The 21,125-nt window shown below is 38.1% G+C and overlaps 1 protein-coding gene across 1 annotated transcript in view; it reads left to right on the plus strand.

Moving 5' to 3' along the window:
• The window catches only part of PTPRR (protein tyrosine phosphatase, receptor type R), a gene marked incomplete at its 5' end in the record, with an annotated part of 56,663 nt that extends 36,121 nt beyond the window's left edge, over positions 1–20,542 (plus strand). Inside the window, one exon of the mRNA XM_008066630.1 lies at positions 19,340–20,542. Coding sequence (XP_008064821.1) covers positions 19,340–19,433 — 94 coding nt within the window. The remainder of the gene's footprint in view (positions 1–19,339) is intronic.
• Positions 20,543–21,125: the final 583 nt, after the last annotated feature.

The raw sequence follows: 21,125 nt of genomic DNA on the forward strand, positions 1-21,125 counted from the left end.
TAAACTTGTCTGTCAAGTTTTTCCCATCTCTTAAAAAAACATTCGAATCCCCCTGTCCAGATTAACTTTTTCCTCCTGTCCTCCTCGTTCTTGTCTCCTTTTAAATAGTAGCCTCTAAGGCTTTGTAAGTGTATCTTTTCTCTCCTTTTTCTCCTATGCTTCTTTTCCTGGTTATTATGTTAGTGTGTAAACTCTAGAGTCTGTTCATCATGGTAGTTAAGATTCTGAGCTCTGGAAACAGATTGCCTGGGTTTGTACCTTGTTTCCCACCTTTTTTTTGGTTGTATGACTTTGGGCAAGTTACTGGACTTTTCCAGACCTTGGTTTTCTAATCCAGAAAATGGGAGTAATAATAGTATATACTTTCCATTGTTGTTGTAAGGATTACAAGATATGTAAAGCGTCTGGCACATAATAAGCATGCAATCAAACTTAGCCACAGTAGTTGCCAATATGTGTAGCAAGTAATCTAAACAAACATCTGTAAGCTGAAAATAGTAATACAGACCTCACAGGGTTGCAGTAACTTTTTTTTTTTAATTTTTATTATAAAGATGTGGGGTACATTTCAGGGTTGGGTACATAAACACTGATTATGTACCTTGTTGATGAGATATGTCCCTCCCTCCCCTACCAGTTTCCCACTACTGCCAATCGCTTTCTTATAGCATTATGATTGTTCAAGGTCACCTTATGAGTGAGAACATATGGAACTCTTTTCTTTGTTTCTGTGATAAGTCACTGAGTATGATCAACTCCAAATCCATCCAAGTTGTTGCAAAGTCCATATATTTGTCCTTCTTAATGGCTGCATAATATTCCATTGTGTATATGTACAACATTTTTTTAATCCAATCCAGCTTCAATGGGCAACACGGTTTGTCCCATGTTTTTGCTATTGTGGATAGAGCTGCAACAAACATATATGTGCAGGTATCTTTTTTGTAGAATGATTTGAGTTCCTCCGGGTATATTCCCAATAGGGGAATTGCTGGGTCATACGGAAGGTCAATTTCTAGTTCTTTCAGAAATCGCCACACTATCTTCCAAAGAGGTTGTACTAGTGTGCATTCAGCAGTGTAGAAGCGTTCCTTTTTCTCCACATCCTCACCAGCATCTGTTGTTTTTTGTTTTATTAATGATGGCCATTCTTATTAGGGTTAGGTGGTATCTCAATGTGGTTTTGATTTGCATTTCTCTGATGATGAGTGAAGCTGAGCACTTTTTCATGTGTCTGTTGGCTGTCTGTATATCTTCCTCTGAGACGTTCTATTCATGTCTTTTACCCACTTTTTAAAGGGGCTGATTGTATTTTTCCTTTCGGCGCATTTGAGTTCTTTGTAGATCCTGGATGTTAGGCCTTTGTCAGATATACAGTTAGCAAATATTTTTTCCCATTCCATGGGCTGTCTCCCTGCTCTCTTGATGGTTTCATTTGCTTTGTCGAAGCTTGTTAGTCTGATAAGGTCCCACTTGTCTATCTTATTTCTTAAGGTATTGGCCTTTAGGGTTCTGAATAGAAATTGGTTGCCAGTTCCAATTTCCATAGGGGTGTCTCCTGCATCTTCTAAGATTCTGATAGTTTGAGGTTTTGTGTTTAAGTCTTTGATCCATTTAGAGTTAATTTTTGTGTATGGTGATAGGTAGGGGTCCTGTTTCAATCTTCTGCATGAGGTCAGCCAGTTTTCCCAGCACCATTTACTGAATAGGTTCTCCTCTCCCCAGTGGTTGTTGTTGGGGGCTTTGTCACAGATGAATTGATTGAGGAATTGAGGCTTTGCTTCCGGAATCTCTATCCTGTTCCATTGGTCTATGTGCCTGTTCTTGTACCAATACCAGGCTGTTTTGATTACTGTAGCTTTATAGTAAAGCTTGAAGTCTGGAAGTGTGATAGCTCCTGCTTTGTTTCTTTTGCTAAGGATTGTTTTGGTTATTCGTAGTCGTTTATGTTTCCATATGAATTTTTGTATTGTCATTTCCAGGTCCGAGAAGAATGATGTTGGTAACTTAATGGGTATTGCGTTGAATATATAGATTACCTTTGGTAGGATGGGCATCTTAACAATGTTGATTCTTCCTATCAATGAGCATGGAATATTTTTCCATTTGTTTGTGTCTTCTTGGATTTCTTTAAGCAGTGTTTTGTAATTCTCATTGCAAATGTCTTTCACTTCTCTGGTTAGGAAGATGCCGAGGTATTTCATTTTTTTGGTGGCTATTGTGAATGGGATTGTGCTTTTTATTTGAATCTCTGCCTGCTTGTTGTTGGTGTATAGGAATGCAACTGTCTTTTGCACATTTATTTTGTACCCTGAGACTTTGCCAAAGTCTTTTGTCAGTGCAAGCAGGTTTTTGACAGATTCTCTTGGATTTTCAAGGTATCGGATCATATCGTCAGCAAAGAGGGATAACTCGACTTCCTCTTTTCCTATTTAGATACCCCTGATTTCCTTCTCTTGTCTAATTGCCTGAGCTAGGACTTCCAACACAATATTGAGCAAGAGGGGTGAAAGTGGGCAGCCTTGTCTTGTTCCAGTTTTCAGGGGAAATGATTCTAGTTTCTGTCCATTTAGCAATATGTTAGTTAGCTGTGGGTTGTTGTAGATGGCACTTACTATTTTGAGATATGTTCCTTCTATACCTAGGTGTTTGGGGGTTTTTATCAAGAAGAGATGCTGGATTTTATCATAAGCTTTTTCTGCATCTAATGAGATAATCATGTGGTTCTTGTTTGTGCATCTGTTGATGTATGTAATGACATTTATGGTCTTGCAAATGTTGAACCAGCCCTGCATCCTGGAGATGAAGCCTACTTGGTCATGGTGGATGAGTTTTGAGATGTGTTTTTGGATCTGATTTGCTAGAATCTTGTGCAATAACATTTAAATGAGATTAAACCTGTAATATACTTAGTAGAAAACTCAAACTACATTTCTTATCCTCTCTTTACCCTCCCTGCTTCTCTCTTTACACACCTTGCATTGTAACTGCTTCCAAAAACATTTTCTTTTTGTACATTAAAAAAGTCATTTCTAATTATCTGTTCTCCTTCTCTTATCATTTCTGTGTTAGTCTCCTGAAACCTCCTTACCTTCCATTAGGTACCTTCCACCTCAGCTGTAATAGAAACCTGTTGCTTCACATCAGATTTTAGGACCTGTCTTCACCCAGAAGAAGGGCTGTAACTCTGAGGGTAAGGGACAGCACACCAGCCAGAACTGCTCCTGTGTTGACTTTGATCTCTCCTGCTCTGTGCTCTTATAAACAAGGGTCCTGCAGGGGGCCCAAATCTCCCAGGGGCTCCACTTCATATCTTGGTGCTGCTTTCCTACTATCTAGTGCAGAACTCCATGAACACCAGATACACACATGGATCTAAACTGACTCCAGGACAAGTTGATCTCCAACAACACCTGCCTTGATCCTGTTTGAAGCAACACACTAAGAAGGGGGCTTGGTTTGCTCAATTTCTTCTTTGGCTCTTGTTGCCATTAATTCTTATTGGCTTACCCTCCCATCTCCCACCTCTCCTGCCCATGTTCGGAGCCTGACCTCCACCTTGGTTTTCACTTCCCAGTTGCATTTCCCTGGCAGGCTTACCAAACTGTCCTCTAGTTTTGAACAAAATCACAAATACTTTTTTTTTAGCTATATCACAATGGCTTCTCTATCTGCTCCTTCCTTCCTATAGCAAATGGTTAGAAACTTTAGCCTTAGCATTCCCTCACCACCAAGGTCTTCCCACAGGGCTTGTCTTTTGCTCCTGATAGGATCTTGAAAACAGATCCAACTTCTCTGCTGATATGAAGCCTACAGGCTCCCTGCCCCCTGGATTTGAATGACTGCCAATATGTGTCTCAAAACCATTCTGATGTATTCATTAAGACCCTTTCCACATTCTTTCTGAGCAGCTGCTTCTGTTGTTTATGAAACAGATTCTCTCCTTGAAACTTCCCTTGAAAGGTTTTTCCTTCACCCTCCTTCCTTCTCAGGATCAACACAGGTTTTCTTTTTCATGTCTCTTCCTTCTGGTACATTCTCCTGATTATTATGAAAAGCAAAACAGGAAGATTTCCTCCTTTTTTTCACCTCATCTGCCTTATTTTTCTCCTCCACCCTCCTTGCCTCTTGTCCCAAGTCTTCAGCTTCTTCCTGTCATATCCCATTTTTTAAAATTCTAATTTGTAGCTGACCATTGCCACTGACCATGTTCTTGACTCACACCGGTAAAGGAAAAACTGGTCTCCCCAAATCCAGATGTCCACTTTTCTGCTATTACAGCATGTCTTTCTTCATCATTTCTTCATAACTCATTTCCAGGTCTGACCTTCCTGGTAATCTTTTCATTCAGCTCTGGATCCATTACCACCCATTCCATTCCAGACGTGCATTATTCAACACATAGATACTTATTTAATTATGGGCTCTCTACCATGGTCTTCAAAGTACATGACTCATGTAACTCCCAAAATGAGCCCAAGAGTAGGAAAAGAGGTATTTCTTGGCTTTGTCTTGTGTTTTATTTTCTTTTTTGTAATGAGGAAACAAAGAATTCAAGTTATCGAGTAACTTGCTCAAAGTCATGTAGCTTAGAGACTAACAAAATACCCTATTAGAATCCAGTATGGTTCTCTAATCTCTAAATATTTATCTGATTTTTATCCACCTTCTAGATAAAAGTAATAGGCTCCTGGAATATGTTTATTATAAAACTTATTGAAAAAAGCATATATCTTTGATAATTCTCTGCCAATCAAAAACAAAATGTACACATAGCCAGGCTTGGTGGCTTACCCTGTAGTCTCAGCTATTTGGGAGGTAGAGGCAGGAGAATCACTTGAGCCTAGGAGTTCAAGTCCAGCATGGGCAACATAGCAAGACCCCCACCTCTAAAAGAAAAGAAAAAATTTTAAAAGCAGTTACAACAGGACACCATAATTTAAAAGAAAATTAGTATGAATGAGAGCTGTTTTATGAATAGATGAAGTACCATTGTCGGCAGTTGTCTTAAGAGTACAATTTGACTGGGCACGGTGGCTCAAGCCTATAATCCCAGCACTTTGGGAGGTCAAGGTGAGAGGATTGCCTGAGCCTGCGGGTTCAAGACCAGCCCAGGCAATATGGTGAGACCTCGTCTCTACAATAAATCAAAAAATTAGCTGGGCATGGTAGCACTCTCCTGTAGTTCCTGCCACTTGGAAGGCTGAGACAGAAGAATCTCCTGAGTCCAGCAGGCTGAGGCTGTGGTGGCTGGGGGTATACCACTGCACTCCAGTCTGGGCAACAGAGTGAGAGATTCCAACTCTAAAAAATAAAACAATTTTAAAAAGAGTACAATTTGAGGGAAAAAAAAATTGCCTCATCTCAAAATATCTATCTATGGAGGATGCTAAATATATAGTGAATGTCTAAAATATTGCTATTAGAGAACCCGTTTTTGGCTAAAAGCATCACCCCCTTTTTTTAAAGTGTATTGAACCTGGGAATGGGAGTTGAGGGTAACACTTTATGTCTTCTCTGCTATTAACACTTCAATCTAAATGAGGTGATCTTTTCTTTTCAGTATGACAGCTAGAGAGTGTAACTTCTTGCATTAAGAACACATTCAGAACTTAGGGTTTTTTTTGTTTTGTTTTCTTTGAGTCAGGGTCTCACTCTGTCACCCAGGCTAGAGTGCAATGGCCCAATCATGGCTACTGCAGCCTTGAACTCCTGGGCTCAAGCAATCTTCCCACCTCAGCCTCCAGAATAGCTAGGACTACAGGCATGTGCCACCATGCCCAGCTAATTTTTATTTATTTTATTTTTTACAGAGATGGGGTCTTGCTATGTTGCCAAGCCTGATCTCAAACTCCCAGCCTCAAGCAGTCCTCTTACCTCAGACTCCCAAAGTGTTGGTATTACAGACTGAGCCACCATGCCAGGCTTTGATCTTAGGTTTTAATGGAGGAGAATTAAAGAGAAAGCTCCAGATGTGGGCACACCCTGATGAAGCCCTGCAGTGGCGGACACTGGTAGACAAGTTCTAGGCTCATCTTGGGAAGCCAAGAGGCACTAAAAGGGAGCCAAAGAACTCTAGCAAGAAATGTTATGGGCAGGATCAGCTACATCATTTGCAAGGCCCTGTGTAAAATGAATGTGGGATCCCTTGTTTAAAAATTATCAACTATTTCAAGATAGTGACAGCAGAACATTAACCCAAGCACAAGATCCTTCTCAGCGGCAGAGAAGGGAGTCTATATGTCTGCACAAGTCACAAACCCATGAAGTTGGCTCTGCCTGAGTGTTTTTAGTATGGTTGTTTGTAGATGAGCCTGAATCCTGTGTCCTGTGTTCTGTGGGGCAGACATCTGTGATCTCTGCTCAAAGTGCTGCTTCTGAATCATGCATACATTCATTCATTCAACACTACATTACCAAACATGTGAACAAACTACTGAACATGTATTAGACACATGGATGTAGAAGGATGAATTCCCTACTTGACTTTTCCAGACTTCCTCAGGACATAGTTTAGTTATTTATTGATACCCTGCTAAGTGTCAAACCCTCTTCAGTGGTGTTCAGGCAAAAAAAAAAAAAATAGATCTTAACTTAGTTTAAGAAAAAGCAACCAGATGCAGTGGTTCACACCTGTAATCACAGCATTTTGGGTAAGCCAAAGCAGGAGAATTGCTTGAGCCCAGGAGTTCAAGATCAGCCTGGGCAGCATAACAAGACCTCATCTCTACAAAAAGTGCAAAAATCAACCAGGTGTGGTGGTATACACCTGTAGTTCCAGCTCTTTGGAAGGCCGAGGTGGGAGAACCGCCTAAGCCCAGGAGATTGAGGATGCAGTGAGCAATGATCATACTACCGTATTCCAGCCTGTGTGGCAAAGTGAGACCCTGTCTTAAGAAGGAAAGAAAGAGAGAGAGACAGAAAGAGCTATACACTATATTTCTGAGAACTCCTCCCCACTTGGAGATTCAAAATAAACATTAATGCACTAAAGGATTTCAAAAGTCTCCCAACATAGAAACCCATTTGTTTTTGTTTATGCATTTTTTCGTATTTAGTTTGAGACTAGAAGACTTGTCTCAAAAAACATTTAAATGGAAGGGAAAGAAGTGATAATAATAAATACAAGTTGTTCTTTCATTATGAGACTGATGTGTTGCCTGCTGTGCTAAGAAGTTCTTTCAAGATTTTTGGTGGTGAAGAAAGAACTAGAGATGAGATGGTAATTCGAGCCTAAGCAGAGATCATTGAAAATGGGAAAAGGAAGGCTGGAGTCACTGTGAAAGAATTCACCCAAGTCAGTTCAGAGTAGAGAAGGATAAATTTATCAAGTGCACTTCAAGAGAGCAGGGTGCAGGGCAGCAATAGAAGTGCTGTCTGCCCCCAGCTGGGGTTTGAGGTTGTTTTTATGTGGAAGCTGGCCTCTTTCCAGTTCCGGCTATGCAAGTGAGGGATTGAAACATGGTAGTTCTGATAATTGGTTGATGTTCAGCTCTGATTGTAGGCCACTCATTGGTTAGTTGGAGGTTAACACAAGGTGGCTCTTGTATAAAATTTCTTCCACATTGGTGTTGGCTAATTGAAAGCACTCAGCTAAGTATTATAATAAGGCAACAGTCCCCAACCTTTTTGGCATCAGAGACCAGTTCTGTGGAAGATAATTTTTCCACAGAAGGGGGATGGGGGTGTAGGGGGCGATCATCAGCCATTAGATTCTCATAAGGCACATGCAACCTAGATCCCTCACGTGCACAGACCACAATAGGGTTCCTGCTCCTATGAGAATCTAATGCTGCTGCTGATCTAACAGAAGATGGAGCTCAGGCAGTGATGCAAGTGATGGGGAACAGCTGTAATTTACCCCCCACTCACCTTCTGCTGTGCCACTGGTTCCTAACAGTCATGGACCAGTACAGACTGCCGCTGGAGGTTGGAGAACTTTATAATAAGGGATACAAAAGACACAGCCAATATCTTAGAAATCTGATGGCTTGTATTCTACAGAAGCTCCACAGGCATTTTCTTATCCTTTCTTACTCTTTTTAACAACAGCCTCCACCCACTAGTAATCAAGTCTTCCCACTGTGTATCTTCTTTTTATAGTTTACCCTTCACCACTTGTAGCTACCTTCTGTACGAAGTTCAGACATGGCTAGCAGCAGAGAAAAAGACAAGGTAGTGATTTGTATACTTGAAATGAGGCTTGTTTCATGACTGATAAGTCAAGATTGTTTGAACACTGGGCAGTATCAAAATTCTGACACCCCCCCCACTAAAATTACAATGTGTGATCATTGTTATTCAACATGACAAGAAAACAGGCAACTTGTACTCAAATCATAAATCTGCATTTTAGTAAATTCAAATGGTCTGGTTCAGAAATGAATGTGTTATGTTGAATGGATGTTTCCAGTATAACAACAATGACAAAGCCATTTGGTGGATTCCTCATTCTCTGGCAAGACATTATTTTTATTGGCTTTAGGACAATTTCTATTAATAAATGTTCAGTTCTCATTGCAGATTCATGAGTCTGTGATTCTCCTTTTAATAATACTTTTGAGCATATTTTGAACTAAAATAGAGTTTCTTTTTTTCCAAGTAGGAGTTCAAATTCAGTGCAAGGCACCCACGGATGTTTTATTTAGAAGGGCATTAATAGATCAGCTCCTCGTTCCCACTGCATTCGTGTTTAATTAAAAGATGAAGTGGGTGGTACAGCAATTGGGACTGTCTGGTGAGACTGGTAAGAGGATGAGGTGCTAGACATCTTTCTGGACCAGATGTCAAGGAACTCAGTGCTAGCCCTGGCTCTGCTTCTAATTTTCTATATGGCCATTTGTCTACTGTAGATTTCTCTTTCTACATATGTAAAAAGAGATGTGGAGCACATCAGTGATCCCCAACTGCTTCTCTGTGATAACTTCTTTGGTAAGAGTGAAATATTTCATGGACTTTCACCTGACAGTCATGTATTTGAATCCCACAATGCTTGTGAATTAATTTTAATTCTGTGACTCATGACAGTACCTACATATATTTGAAAATTTGTGATATATATATATGTGTATTTGTTCTACTGGTAATATGGGGATCTCAAGTAGATGAGAGGACACCTCCAATAAAATGCTTTTTCCATCCTGGGCTTCAGTGATCACAAGTGATCAACTGCCTTCCTAGATCCCTCTCAGTTACTGCTTTATTTGAGTCTTTGAACCTTTGTTTCTGTGGAGAACAATGGGATAGTAATAACAGTCATAGCACCTACTAGGAAAACACCTGCTAGGAAAAGTATGGTTTTAAAAAATCTGGTCTCAGGAATTTTTCACAAAGCATTCATTCCTAAGAGATAATCCAAGACCAAAAGGGGTGAATAACCAAGGTCACTTAACTCATTTTAACTTTTTTTTTTTTTTAAATGCTCTGAACTGAATTTCCAATTCTTATCAAATTAGGTTAACTAAATTCTGGATTTGTTTGACTATGTGATTGTTTTCTGGGGTGGAAGACCTAAGTGGGTTAAACACAAGATTAAGAGAGAGGAAATTCATATTCTAATCCTTTCTTTGACAATGACTCTGGACTAGTTGCTATATAAACCAGGAAAAAATGTTTATCTCTGATTATTTTAGTTTATATTACCTACTATTAATATGTGAATAGGATGAGCACAATTCACTTTCTGTTGGCCATCATTGTTGTGAAAGGGATACTTTGCTCTATCACATTTTCCTGTTATCAGAAATTTGCTATAGGTCAAACATTTTCAAAAATTATGGGAAAAAAAGAACAACCCATAAACCCAATATAACTAAACTAAACACAATGTAATCATTTTCTCTTACTTAGAAAACGCTTCCATATCATGCTTAAATTCTCTCATCTCAAATATAACTAAAGTATTATGACTATACCACCTAATTAAGAATTCTAATTGCTATGAAGATAAACCAACCAGCTTTTACTGTATGTAGCTCTTGCAGTAGGAGATTCATTTAGGCTTGTGTATGTCAATGTTACACAGTTTGAGGTAGTGACAAAAGGTCATTAACACACTGGATATGAGAGATGCACCTGTTCCTTTAAAACAATAAAAATAATCTATAGTAATAAACTGGCCCTGGAGACTCAGAAAATGCCTCAGATGCATATAGATGTTACAGGAGAGTGACCAAGAAGCAATATGTGATCCTCAGAAGAAGTCTAGGTAGGAAGGAATGAAATGTGCTCCTTTGTAGACTGGCAACTTTTTCCTCATAATTTTTCTTTTAATCCTATTGACATCTCTGGACACGGGAAGAATTTGAAAACAGAATCTGGGAAGTGAAACATATAAAAGAATATCTGGTTTCATGGCTATTTTTTTCTTTTTTCTTCCCCTGTTAACAGGAAACAATCTGTCTAATTTTTTTTTTTTTTTTCCTTGAGTCAGTTGTGGAATCCGTAGAAGGCTTGGAGGTCTTGGAAGTTGGAATGACATTCAAAGACCTCACTTGTGGCTTCCCAGACAGGATAGAAAAATGCTTCCATTGTGCGTCATATCATTGTTTAAATGTTTTTGATTAGTCACTTTAGTTTGATGCTTTTATTTTCTTTTTTTTTTAACTATAGCAATCTTAGAAGAATATATATGCCATCAATTCCCTAGCCTATTATGTGTCTCAAAAATATTCTTTGTTTCTAAAACCTGGTTAAAATAATTTCAAAGCTAAAGTTTCTACTAGTTGGTATAATATTTATCAATTATAACCTTATGTTTATCTTTATCTCTCCACATTACCAACTAATCACAAAGATTCCCTTACTTAGTGAATTTTAAATATCTCATTCAAAGATCCGGAATTCAACATTTTGGTTTACTTATTTTAAGGACACTTAGAGAAAAAGCCCTGGAAATTGTTGTGGATTTACTTGACATTATAGTTTCTGAGACCATAACAAGAGGTCTTCCCTGTTAAACAGATTATGCCAACTGAATCTTCCAAGTGGTTGCCAGGACAAACTTTTCTTTCTTCCCAGCTTGGAGTTAATTGAGTGTTAACCTAGGTGTTGGGAAGAAAATGGCTCATTTTCAGGAAAAAAAAAAAAAAGCTGGGACTCAAAATATGCTAGTGTTGTCATTGAATTATCGTTTGATCTGAGCTGACTTTGATGCCCTATAAATATTTTTCAACACATCTGTTTTGGTGTCTAGGTTCAGAAAACCTGGTCAGAATTAGTCAAATGAATGTTGAGATTCTCTGTCCTCGATATGACATCTGTATAAAGACAAGGGAAAATCTGTCAGAGGGGGCCAGACATGCTCACAGCTGAACCCAACTTAGTACAGCAGACGTTAGCCTCACTTGACTCATGCCCAAGTTATGGAGCTTTACCCAGGAGGCACATTAAGATGCACACCTTTTGTTCTAAATTTACTGTACCAAACTTTACCCAAAGAAATCCAGATTTGAAAATAATAATAAGCAAAGGAGCTCAGGTTCCATTGTTAGCCCAGAAGTGAGTCACCACTGCAGAATTTCTTCTGTCTACTGATTAGACCGGATATGGGCTGGGCGGCGCGGCAGGAAAGGCTGTTGCTCTCTGTATGTGTGAGTGAATACTCACAAAATTCACAATTTTAACATGTTAAAAACCAAATCTCTCTCTTGGGCATCTGGAGAGATTTTTTTTTTCAACACCCCCTCCCAGTAGCAAAGGGAAAAAACTACATTTTTTTCCCTTCTAACCTGAGTTTACCCCCAGCTGTCATAGCTACGTGCTTCCCTGCATGGAGACTGAGACAATATTAACTGTTGTGTTTGGTAGGGCTAATGTGATATGATATATCTGACATTTCTAGAAGCGTATTACATCTGAATCTTCCCTAGCCTGGCCAAACACAGTATTCATATTCTGTGGCCACAAAGAAATCAGTGCCACACAGTCAATATTATTTTTGCAATAAAGGGAATTACTTTCCTCTACAGCATGCGATGGGGACATAATTGAGGTAAACAAATAATTTATCAACCAAATCGAGGTACTTTTGAGAGTGAAAGGTAGCCCTATTAATGATCACACTAGGGCTGGGCACTGTGGTTTATGCCTGTAACTCCAGCACTTTGGGAGGCTGAGGTGGGAAAATTGTTTGAGGCCAGAAGTTCGAGATCAGCCTTGGCAACATAACAAGACTTCATCTCTACAAATGATCATTATCATCATTATTATACCAGGGCAACAAGTATGAACCACAGCTATTTCAAGCAAACCAGAATGTGTGATCACCAGAGGTGCAGCGTTAACGAAGAATAAGAAAAAGAATATACAGCATTTATTTAGAACCCACTAAAGGACAGACTGTGCTAAGCATGTTGTTGTAGATTATCATATTTTAACCTCGTAGAACTTGAAATCTAATTAGGTAAATATTATTTGCCAGGCCTGTATCTTTCAAACTTCTTTATGGATAATGGAAACATTTTACAGGCAATATCTTTCAAAGAACACCAACATGGAAAACCATTAAAAACAGAACTGCGCTGGTCACAATTGGGATTAGGATCTAGTCCTGAAGTCCCAACCTCTTCCTCCACCCTGCCAAGGGCCTTCAGTCACCAACATAGTACCCTGTACTGCTGGGAATTCTGTGAATACCTTCCATTAGACATTGATACACTCTAACTCATTTAATCCTCACAACCTCATGACGTTTGTCATTTATGTCATAAGTGGGGAAAATCAGGCTGGGAAGGACTAACTGACTTGCCTAAAATCATATAGCTAGTAGGTTCTAAAGCAAAGATTTGGCCAGGCATGGTGGCTCACACCTGTAATCCCAGCACTTTAGGAGGCCAAGCTGGGAGGATTGCTGAAGGCCAGGAGTTTGAGACCAACCTGGGCAACATAGCAGAGATCTTGTTTACTTGGGTAACATAGAGAGCCCCTGTTTATACTCAAGAAAATAAAAAATTGAATTGAACTAAATTAAAGAAACAAAAGCAAGGATTAGACCTGAATCTGTCAGACTGCAAGCCCACAACTTTCCACTACCTCACCTGCCTGTGCTGAAGCTGTCTTCTAGGCTGGTCAATATTTAGGAACATATTTGATCTTTCCATCCAGGATTACCTGACCTGGACAATCTTGTGTCCTCTGCCAGGTTTGCTCTTAATTCTCCAAAGTCTTCAGAGACCTCATCCCAGAGCCTCCTCACCAATCCTGTTTGACCAGATAATACCAAAGGGTAACAATAACAATAATAATAGTTAACATTTGTGGAATTTATATGTGCTTGGCTGTATGCTAAACATTTTACATGGGCTGTCCCATGTATTCCTCATAATGCTGTGAAGCAGATACTATTATTTGTATTGCCTCATCATTTGCAGATGAGAAAACTGAGCACTGCACAGATTACATAGTAAGAAAAAAGATCTAATAAGTGAGGAAGACATGATTTGTCTAGACTGCAATGAATGATATTTTTCCCCTTCTTAACACACATTGGTCCCTACTGGCAGTGAACCTGACACCTTGGCATTCCAGACTTTTTCAAATCCATGACAGTTATCACAGCTAACTAGGGTTCTGTTTTGACCTTACTCTTTTCTGATAAACTAACTCCTACCCAGAAGTAGGTATTATCACTTGATGTGTTACACCTCCTGGGAAAACAAATGTGTACTGTAAAAGAAAAATTGGAGGCACAATAAAATTTTAAAGAGTTTATTTGAGTAAGAAGTAATTCATGAATTGGGAAACACCAGATAATAAGAAGTTTAGAATTGCAGTGACAAAACACCAGAGGCAAGTATTCATCGGGAAAATGCAAAAACAAAATAAAGAAGTTTTTTGATTGGTTTGCAATTGCAAAATTACCTTTTTTAAGGTACCTTGTTGGAAAGTCCCTGGTCACCTAATCATATGTGAGGTGGCTGCCTAAAGTTAAGTTTTAGTTCTGTCTAATGTAAGTATTTATCAGATATAAACCCAAGTTCAGTTTCACTTATGTTATGTTTGCAATTTAGGCAAGATTAAGGTTATTTTTAAGGGCTTTGGTTTTTGTTTACCCAGGAATTTTTCAGGCCTGGTCTCCATTTTATTTATATTTTATAATAAAAAATATATTGTAAATTGATAGATTATAATTGTATATATTTGTGCGGTACAAAATGATGCTATAACAGATATATACAAGTGGAATGATTAAACCAAACTAATTAACATATCCATCACCTCAAATACTTATCATGTTTTGTGGTGAGAACATTTGAAATGTACTCTCTTAGCAATTTTTAAATATACAATACACAATTACTAACTATAGTCACCGTGTTGTGCAATAGATCCCAAAAAAACTGATTCCTCCTGTTTGAGACGTTGAACCCTTTGACTAGCATCTCTCCATTCCCCTAAGTTCACAGACTTTGGTAACCACTGTTCTACTCTCTGTTTCTATGACTTCAATTGTTTTAGATTCCACATATACGTGCAAGCATGTGCTGTATACTATATTTTCTTTGTCCATTCAGCCACTGATGAACACTTAGGATGATTATTGTTTATAATGCTACAATGGACATGGGAGTGCTGATAGTTCTTGGAGATACTGATTTCATATCATTTGGCTAAATACCCAGAAGAGGCATTACTGGGTCATATGGTAATCCTATTTTTATATCAAATTACTTATACTAAAGACCCTCCATTGGTTCTTTTTCTACTTATTTTATAAATGACTTAGATTTTTAATATGTAGAGCATCCTTATTAAATATATGGAAGATACAATGTTGGGAGTGAGAAACAGAAGACTAATATATTGAATGACAGGCACTGATTCAGTAAGCAGGAACATTCTGCTGAAACTAACAAGTTGGAATTAACAAGAAAAGATAGAAAGCCACGTAGTCAGTTTCAAAAATTCAATAGCATAAGTACAGGATGACAAAAAGTTGTAATTTTCACATTCAAAAAGATCCTACTGACTCTTCAATTAACCTAAAGTTTCATTCAATATCCTAAACTTCTCACTGAGCACTAAGCACCATGTAGGCACTGTGGGACCTTACCATCTGATGCACTTGCAAGCGCAAACTTGTTGGTCTATAATGTGCAGCTGAAGGGAGAAAACATGTCCACTGACTGAATTGCATTGGGAGTAGACACAACATTCTGAGAAGGTCAGTCATATTTGATAAAGTGGCCTATGGAAGAGAAAGACTAGATCAGTGAGTGACAGAGAAACCAGGCTGTACAGAAATATTGAGTAACCACAGGATGTTTAGTCTAAAGAAGAAAAGATTATAGAACTTTGATGGTTATTTTTCAGCATTTAGACACCTATTATGTGACTACAGGGAAGACTTAAGACATTTTGGGGGTTATTTCCGTTGGACCAATCGGGTGAAAGTTAGAGGGACAGATTAGTTTTGATGGCTTCAAAAGTTTTCCTGCCAGCTTCAGGAAAGGTTGCCTCTAACGATACCTCACCCCATGAGCAATCCAGCAGAAGCAAATTGACTGCTTTTTCCGGAAAAGTTAAATTTTTTTTGATTGAAAGATGTGGGGTATAATTCAGGATTAGGTATAAAAGTGGTCATCATACAGGTAAAGTTTGGGTTTCCCTTTGGTCCCCATTTCGTCTAGTTTGAGATCAGGTCCCTTATTGATGTTGTGTGCTCCCCCTCCTCCCCTGGCAGTGCCCTGCTACTGCCAATCCTTTTCTTTATTTTTATTTGTTAATTCAACAAATTTTTATTGAGGTGTTCTGAGAAAAATTAATGTATAATAAATTTATTCACTGATTAAATAAATTAGTACCTGGAAGTGATATGAGGGCTAAATCAAATGTGTGTCCTTCCTTCAAAAAACACAAAATTTTGAATTAACACTAAATGTGTATAGAAAAGACAACAGAAAAATAGAAGCAAAACCCTACCAAATTAACAATCAGAACTTTTTGTAATTCTATTAGTGGATAATTTTCTTAAGGCAAACACTCGACGAGCAAGCTGAAGATTGTGGGCTACCTGAAGAATGCATCATTAAGCCATATGTGAAACTAGTTGACCATATGTGTTCTCATTGATTCACCTTTAGTTTTCTTTTTTTTCTTTTCTCTACAAGTTTATTCACAATCATAGAGACAAAACATTAAATTTTTCATCATTAAATATGCAGGCAGCTTTGATAAAGTTTGTCAAATTGAGGATACTCCTAACTTGCTGAGTTTTGGTTGTTTTGTTCTGTTGTTTTCTTTTTCTTTTATTTTTATTTTAAGGGCGTGGAGTACAATTCAGGATTAGATATACAAATAGTCATTGTACAGGTAAAGTTTGGGCCTCACTTTGGTCCCCACTTCACCTGGTTTGAGATCAGGTACCCTTATTGATGTTATCCCCCCATCCCAGCAGTGTCCCGGTACTGCCAATCCTTTTCTTACAGTATTATGATAATTGCTCAGGGTCTACTTATGAGTAAGAACATGTGGCACTCAGTTCTTTGTTTTCTGTGATGAATCACTGAATATTATAGACTCGAAATCCATCCAAGTTGCTGCAGAGTTCATAATTTTGTCCTTCTTTATGGCTGTGTAATATTCCTTTGTGTATATGTACCACATTTTTTTAATCCAGTCCAGTCTCAACAGGCAGTACGGTTGGTTCCATGTTTTTGCTATTGTGAATAATGCGGCAATAAACATACACGTGCAGGTATCTTTTTTGCAGAATGCTTCAATTTCCTCTGGCTATGTTCCCAGTGGGGGGATTGCTGGGTCAATTTCTAGTTCTTTTAGAAATCACCACACTGTTTTCCACAGAGGTTGAATTAGTTTGCATTCCCACCTACAATGTAGAAGTGGTCCCTTTTCTTCTCATCGTGGACAGAATCTGTTATTTGTTTTGGTAATGACGGCCATTCTTACTGGAATTAGGTAGCATCTCAGTGTGGTTTTGATTTGTATTTCCCCAATGATAAGTGAGGTCGAGCACTTTTTCATTTGTCTGTTACAGGCTGTCCATATGTCTTCTTTTGAGAAGTGTCTATTCGTGCTATATTTTGTCAGTGATTGAAATGGATAATTTCTGAGGATCCCTCTGATGTCATTTTTTTTCCTTTTTATTTTCCAAATTAAGTGGGAAGTAATAGGACTTTTCATAGACCTTCTTGAAGACTTCAGACCTGCAAGAAATTCTCTAGCTTACAACTAATGAGTTTGCTTCCCCACATTTGCTGGGTGAAAAAACCTTGACTTAGTTGACAGAAGTATACTCCAACCATTAAATTACACTGCTGATCCACTTAGGATAAAATAATTATTACAACCTAAACTGTGTCTCCATTCATTCACCACTTGGACATGTAAATAAGAGAGTGGACCAGAATGTACCAGAAGGGGAAAATCTTGCCTCAAAGTGAGGTAAATGGTGAGAGGAAGTTGACAGACCAGAGCCTAAGGCGGTGGAGCACATATCAAGAGGGAGTAATGGCTCCCAGAGCAGTGCCAGAGGAAGGGAGGTGGCTCTCAGCTCCCTGGAGCTTCCCTAATATTTACTGTGGTAGTGTCTCCCAAGCTTCACAGTCAAAGCCAGCATCTTCCGGACAACTGCTATGTTTTTAGGTGTGCCCAGATGTCATCAGCTAAGAAGAGGAAGAGTCACTACATCCTCAGCTGGCCATTTCTGTTGTTCACTTCTGCCCAAGGAACATTTTGGCCAGGAAGTTGCCTTTACTACAACAAAATATACAGTTCTAGGGGAAAAGACCAATGAAATATCTGTCAGTAAGTTGCTGTCACTGAAAACTGTGAATTTGTCTCTTTATTTTATGCCAAATAAAATACAAAATTTTGGCATCGTATCAACCTGCCTGAAGTTTCACTGTTTAGAAGGGGGCAGTCTTACCGATTTAATATTTTTTTAGGTTGACAAGTTTACTTACATAGGTATACTTATTAATAGGTTTCATATTTATGAAGGTAGACAAGCCCAGTTTTAGTTATTACATAAACTAGAAGTCATATTACAGTGAGACAATATATCTTGTTTTTAAGTTGAGGTGCTTAAATAATCAAAAAAGAATTTTGAATGACACTAATAGCTACTCAGAAAAACTGGCTAAAACAGAATTAAACTAAAATATAAAATTGGCTGTATGATTGTAGAATTATGAAGACTTTACAGGACTTCAGATAGTTGCTAACAGTGATGCTGCTATTCATTGAGCAGGAAATATAAGTAATATTTATGTTCATGTCTGGTAATTTCATCAAGCTAAAGAACTGTAATTTATAAAAGGGCAAAATCTGGTCAGGTGCAGTGGTTCGTGCCTGTAACCCCAAAGCTTTGGGGGAATAAGGCAGGAGAATTGCTTGAGGCCAGGAGTTCAAAGCTGCGGTGAGCTATGATTACACCGCTGAACTCAGGCCTGGGTGACAGAATGAGATCCTGTCTCTAAAAATAAATAATAACAATAATGATAATAATAAATAAAGGAACACAGTCTGATAAAGGTGTTGTATATATAAAAGTATGTATAATGAGAAACATTTGATTTCTTATGAAGCCAAGTACCTTCTAATCCAATGACAAAGGTATGCTGAGCAGCCAGTGATGATAATGGTGATGACCAAGGGAAAAATGCCATAGTCAATTCCCTTTTTCCAATTCATTTAAGGACCCACCCACTATTGTGTACCCATCACACCCAAAGACTAAGTTAGTTTCCATATATCATACTCGCATAAACCATTCCAGGGTAGACTTTCTTTCTTACTTGTAAAAAGAGCAAAAATTCACAGATGAGCTTTATTTGGTTAGTCTGCTTCAATCGATTTTACTCCAAATGTATAAACCATTTTAACATAAGATGAATGATAAGACACTTGAGAAGTAATATGAATAATTCAGCTACATTGGATTCATTTAACCATCACAACAACCTTACAAAGTAGCTACTGTTTTTATCCTGTTTTAACAGAGGAGAAAACTGAGAGTTTTAAGGAACTTGGCTAAGATCACACAGTTAAAAGGAGGGATTTGAACTTAACCTGGCTGCTTCCAAGGTCCAAGTGTTTAACCACTAGTCTATACCATCTTCCCAGTAATGGTACATAGGTAAAATTAATCAAGTGCCTACTGTATAGCAGGAGTTGTGTGAGGTCCTTCATATACATTAAAATCTTATATAACTTTACTAGATGGGACATTTGGACTACATAAGTAAGAGGGATAACCAAAGCATCATTAGGTCAACTGTTCCATGTGTCTTTGGCATACACCCTGGCTTAGATGTCTCTGTGTTACTTGCTATGGCAGTAGCAAAATCAAATTATCTTTATTATTTCTTCCTTGCAGAGGTGGAATGGTCCAAACCAGTGAGCAGTATGAATTTGTGCATCATGCTCTATGCTTGTATGAGAGCAGACTTTCAGCAGAAACTGTCCAGTGAGTCACTGAAGACTTAACAGATCATCAATCTCTTCGGGTGGTTAATCAAATTACCCACTTGAGGCTTCTAGAAGGAGCTTCCTGCAATGGAAGGAAAGATAAGCTCTGAAGCCAACCTGTGGCATGGATTGTGGAAGACTTGGCAATATATTTAGGATTGCCAGCCCCTTGTGTACATGAATGCATTTGTAAGCATCCCCCAAATTATTTTGAAGGTTCTATGCTGGTGGAGGTATGATAGATTTCTCACACAGCCTAAGGCAGGTTTTGTTTTGTCTATTCTGACTCCATCTGCCACACAGAATGTATGTATGTAATAATCAGTGATAAATGTCATCAGGTGATGACCTGAAGAGCTGCTGAAGACATTCTTATTATGTGTTTAGATGCTTTAATATTTGCAAAATCTGTCTTGTGAATGGACTGTCAGCTGTTAAACTGTTCCTGTTTTAAGTGCTATTACCTTTCTCAGTTACCAGAATCTTGCTGCTAAAGTTGCAAGTAATTAATAATGGATTTTTAACAAATAAGTCTTTGTTTTAAAAAAAAAATCAAAAGCAGTAAATATTTTATATGGAAATGTGTCTTGATTATATTACCTATTAAATGTGTATTTATAGTACCTCTTTATTAATCAATTACAGAGCACAATGATTGTCATTGGGTATATATGTATTTACTCTCTATTATGGGCATAGAGTTGGCTTCTGTTCCAGGACTCTATCCACTGTATTTCTACATCGTAAGTCGTTTTACTTTAAAAAGGAAAACAAATTTGTAGCAACCATAGGTATCAAGAATTTTAAATACTTGTCTCTTTTACTGAGAAGGGACTTCTGAATATACCATCTACCTGGAATCTCTCTCCCAACAAAAGGCAGAAGCCTTTGAGAATGATGTAACCTGTCCCATTTCCAGAAGTTCTTTATTAGGGTACTGCCATGTATGTCCTTAAATTTCTAAAGGGTTTTAATCCTTAAGAGACAAATAAAATTAAAGTAACTACCCTCAGCAAACATTAGATGTTCTGCTTGAAATATGAATTTTTAATGCAGCAATGTTGACTTTGTTTCATACTGCCAATAAACTACTCTTAATTCTAAATATTGAGTAAAGCATATCCTTCTTTTTTTTTTCTTTCTTTCTTTCTTTTTTTTCCCCCTCTTTGGAAAGAGACCAATATCTGTTTGGGGAAGCCTGAAGTAGATAATGCAATGGGTATTAATCTCTGCATCTCCCCAGTGGAGATGACGATCTCAAAATGTAATATTGTTATCACTGAGAGATAATGATCTAGAAGTGCTATCATTATGTGGTTTTCCTCAATAGACTTCCAGCATATCATTATACAAACAGTACATGTTTATGTCTTTATATCACTTGTCATAGACCCTCATAAATTACATGGTTTATGTTTATTCAGCAGAATCACATCACCTGAAGAGATGTAATGTTTTAGGAACATTCAATTATCTAAGATGACAATTCTTTTCTTCCCTCTTGAGGTTAGAAATAGTCACGTGCCAAAGGGAAGGTAGGTGAAGACTTAATGAGTTTTATGCTGCTTCTGGAAGCTGGAATTTTTTCTACATTAAAAAAAAGAGAGAGAGAGGTAATCATAATCCCTTCTTTCTAAGGAAACAGACAAAAGGACACTGGTGTAAAACTTCCCCAAACAATTCAATAGGAGGAA

This window comes from Carlito syrichta, unplaced genomic scaffold, assembly GCF_000164805.1.
Source record: "Carlito syrichta isolate Samal-C Ts95f unplaced genomic scaffold, Tarsius_syrichta-2.0.1 Scaffold309041, whole genome shotgun sequence".
In the NCBI taxonomy this organism is placed as follows: Eukaryota; Metazoa; Chordata; class Mammalia; order Primates; family Tarsiidae; genus Carlito; species Carlito syrichta.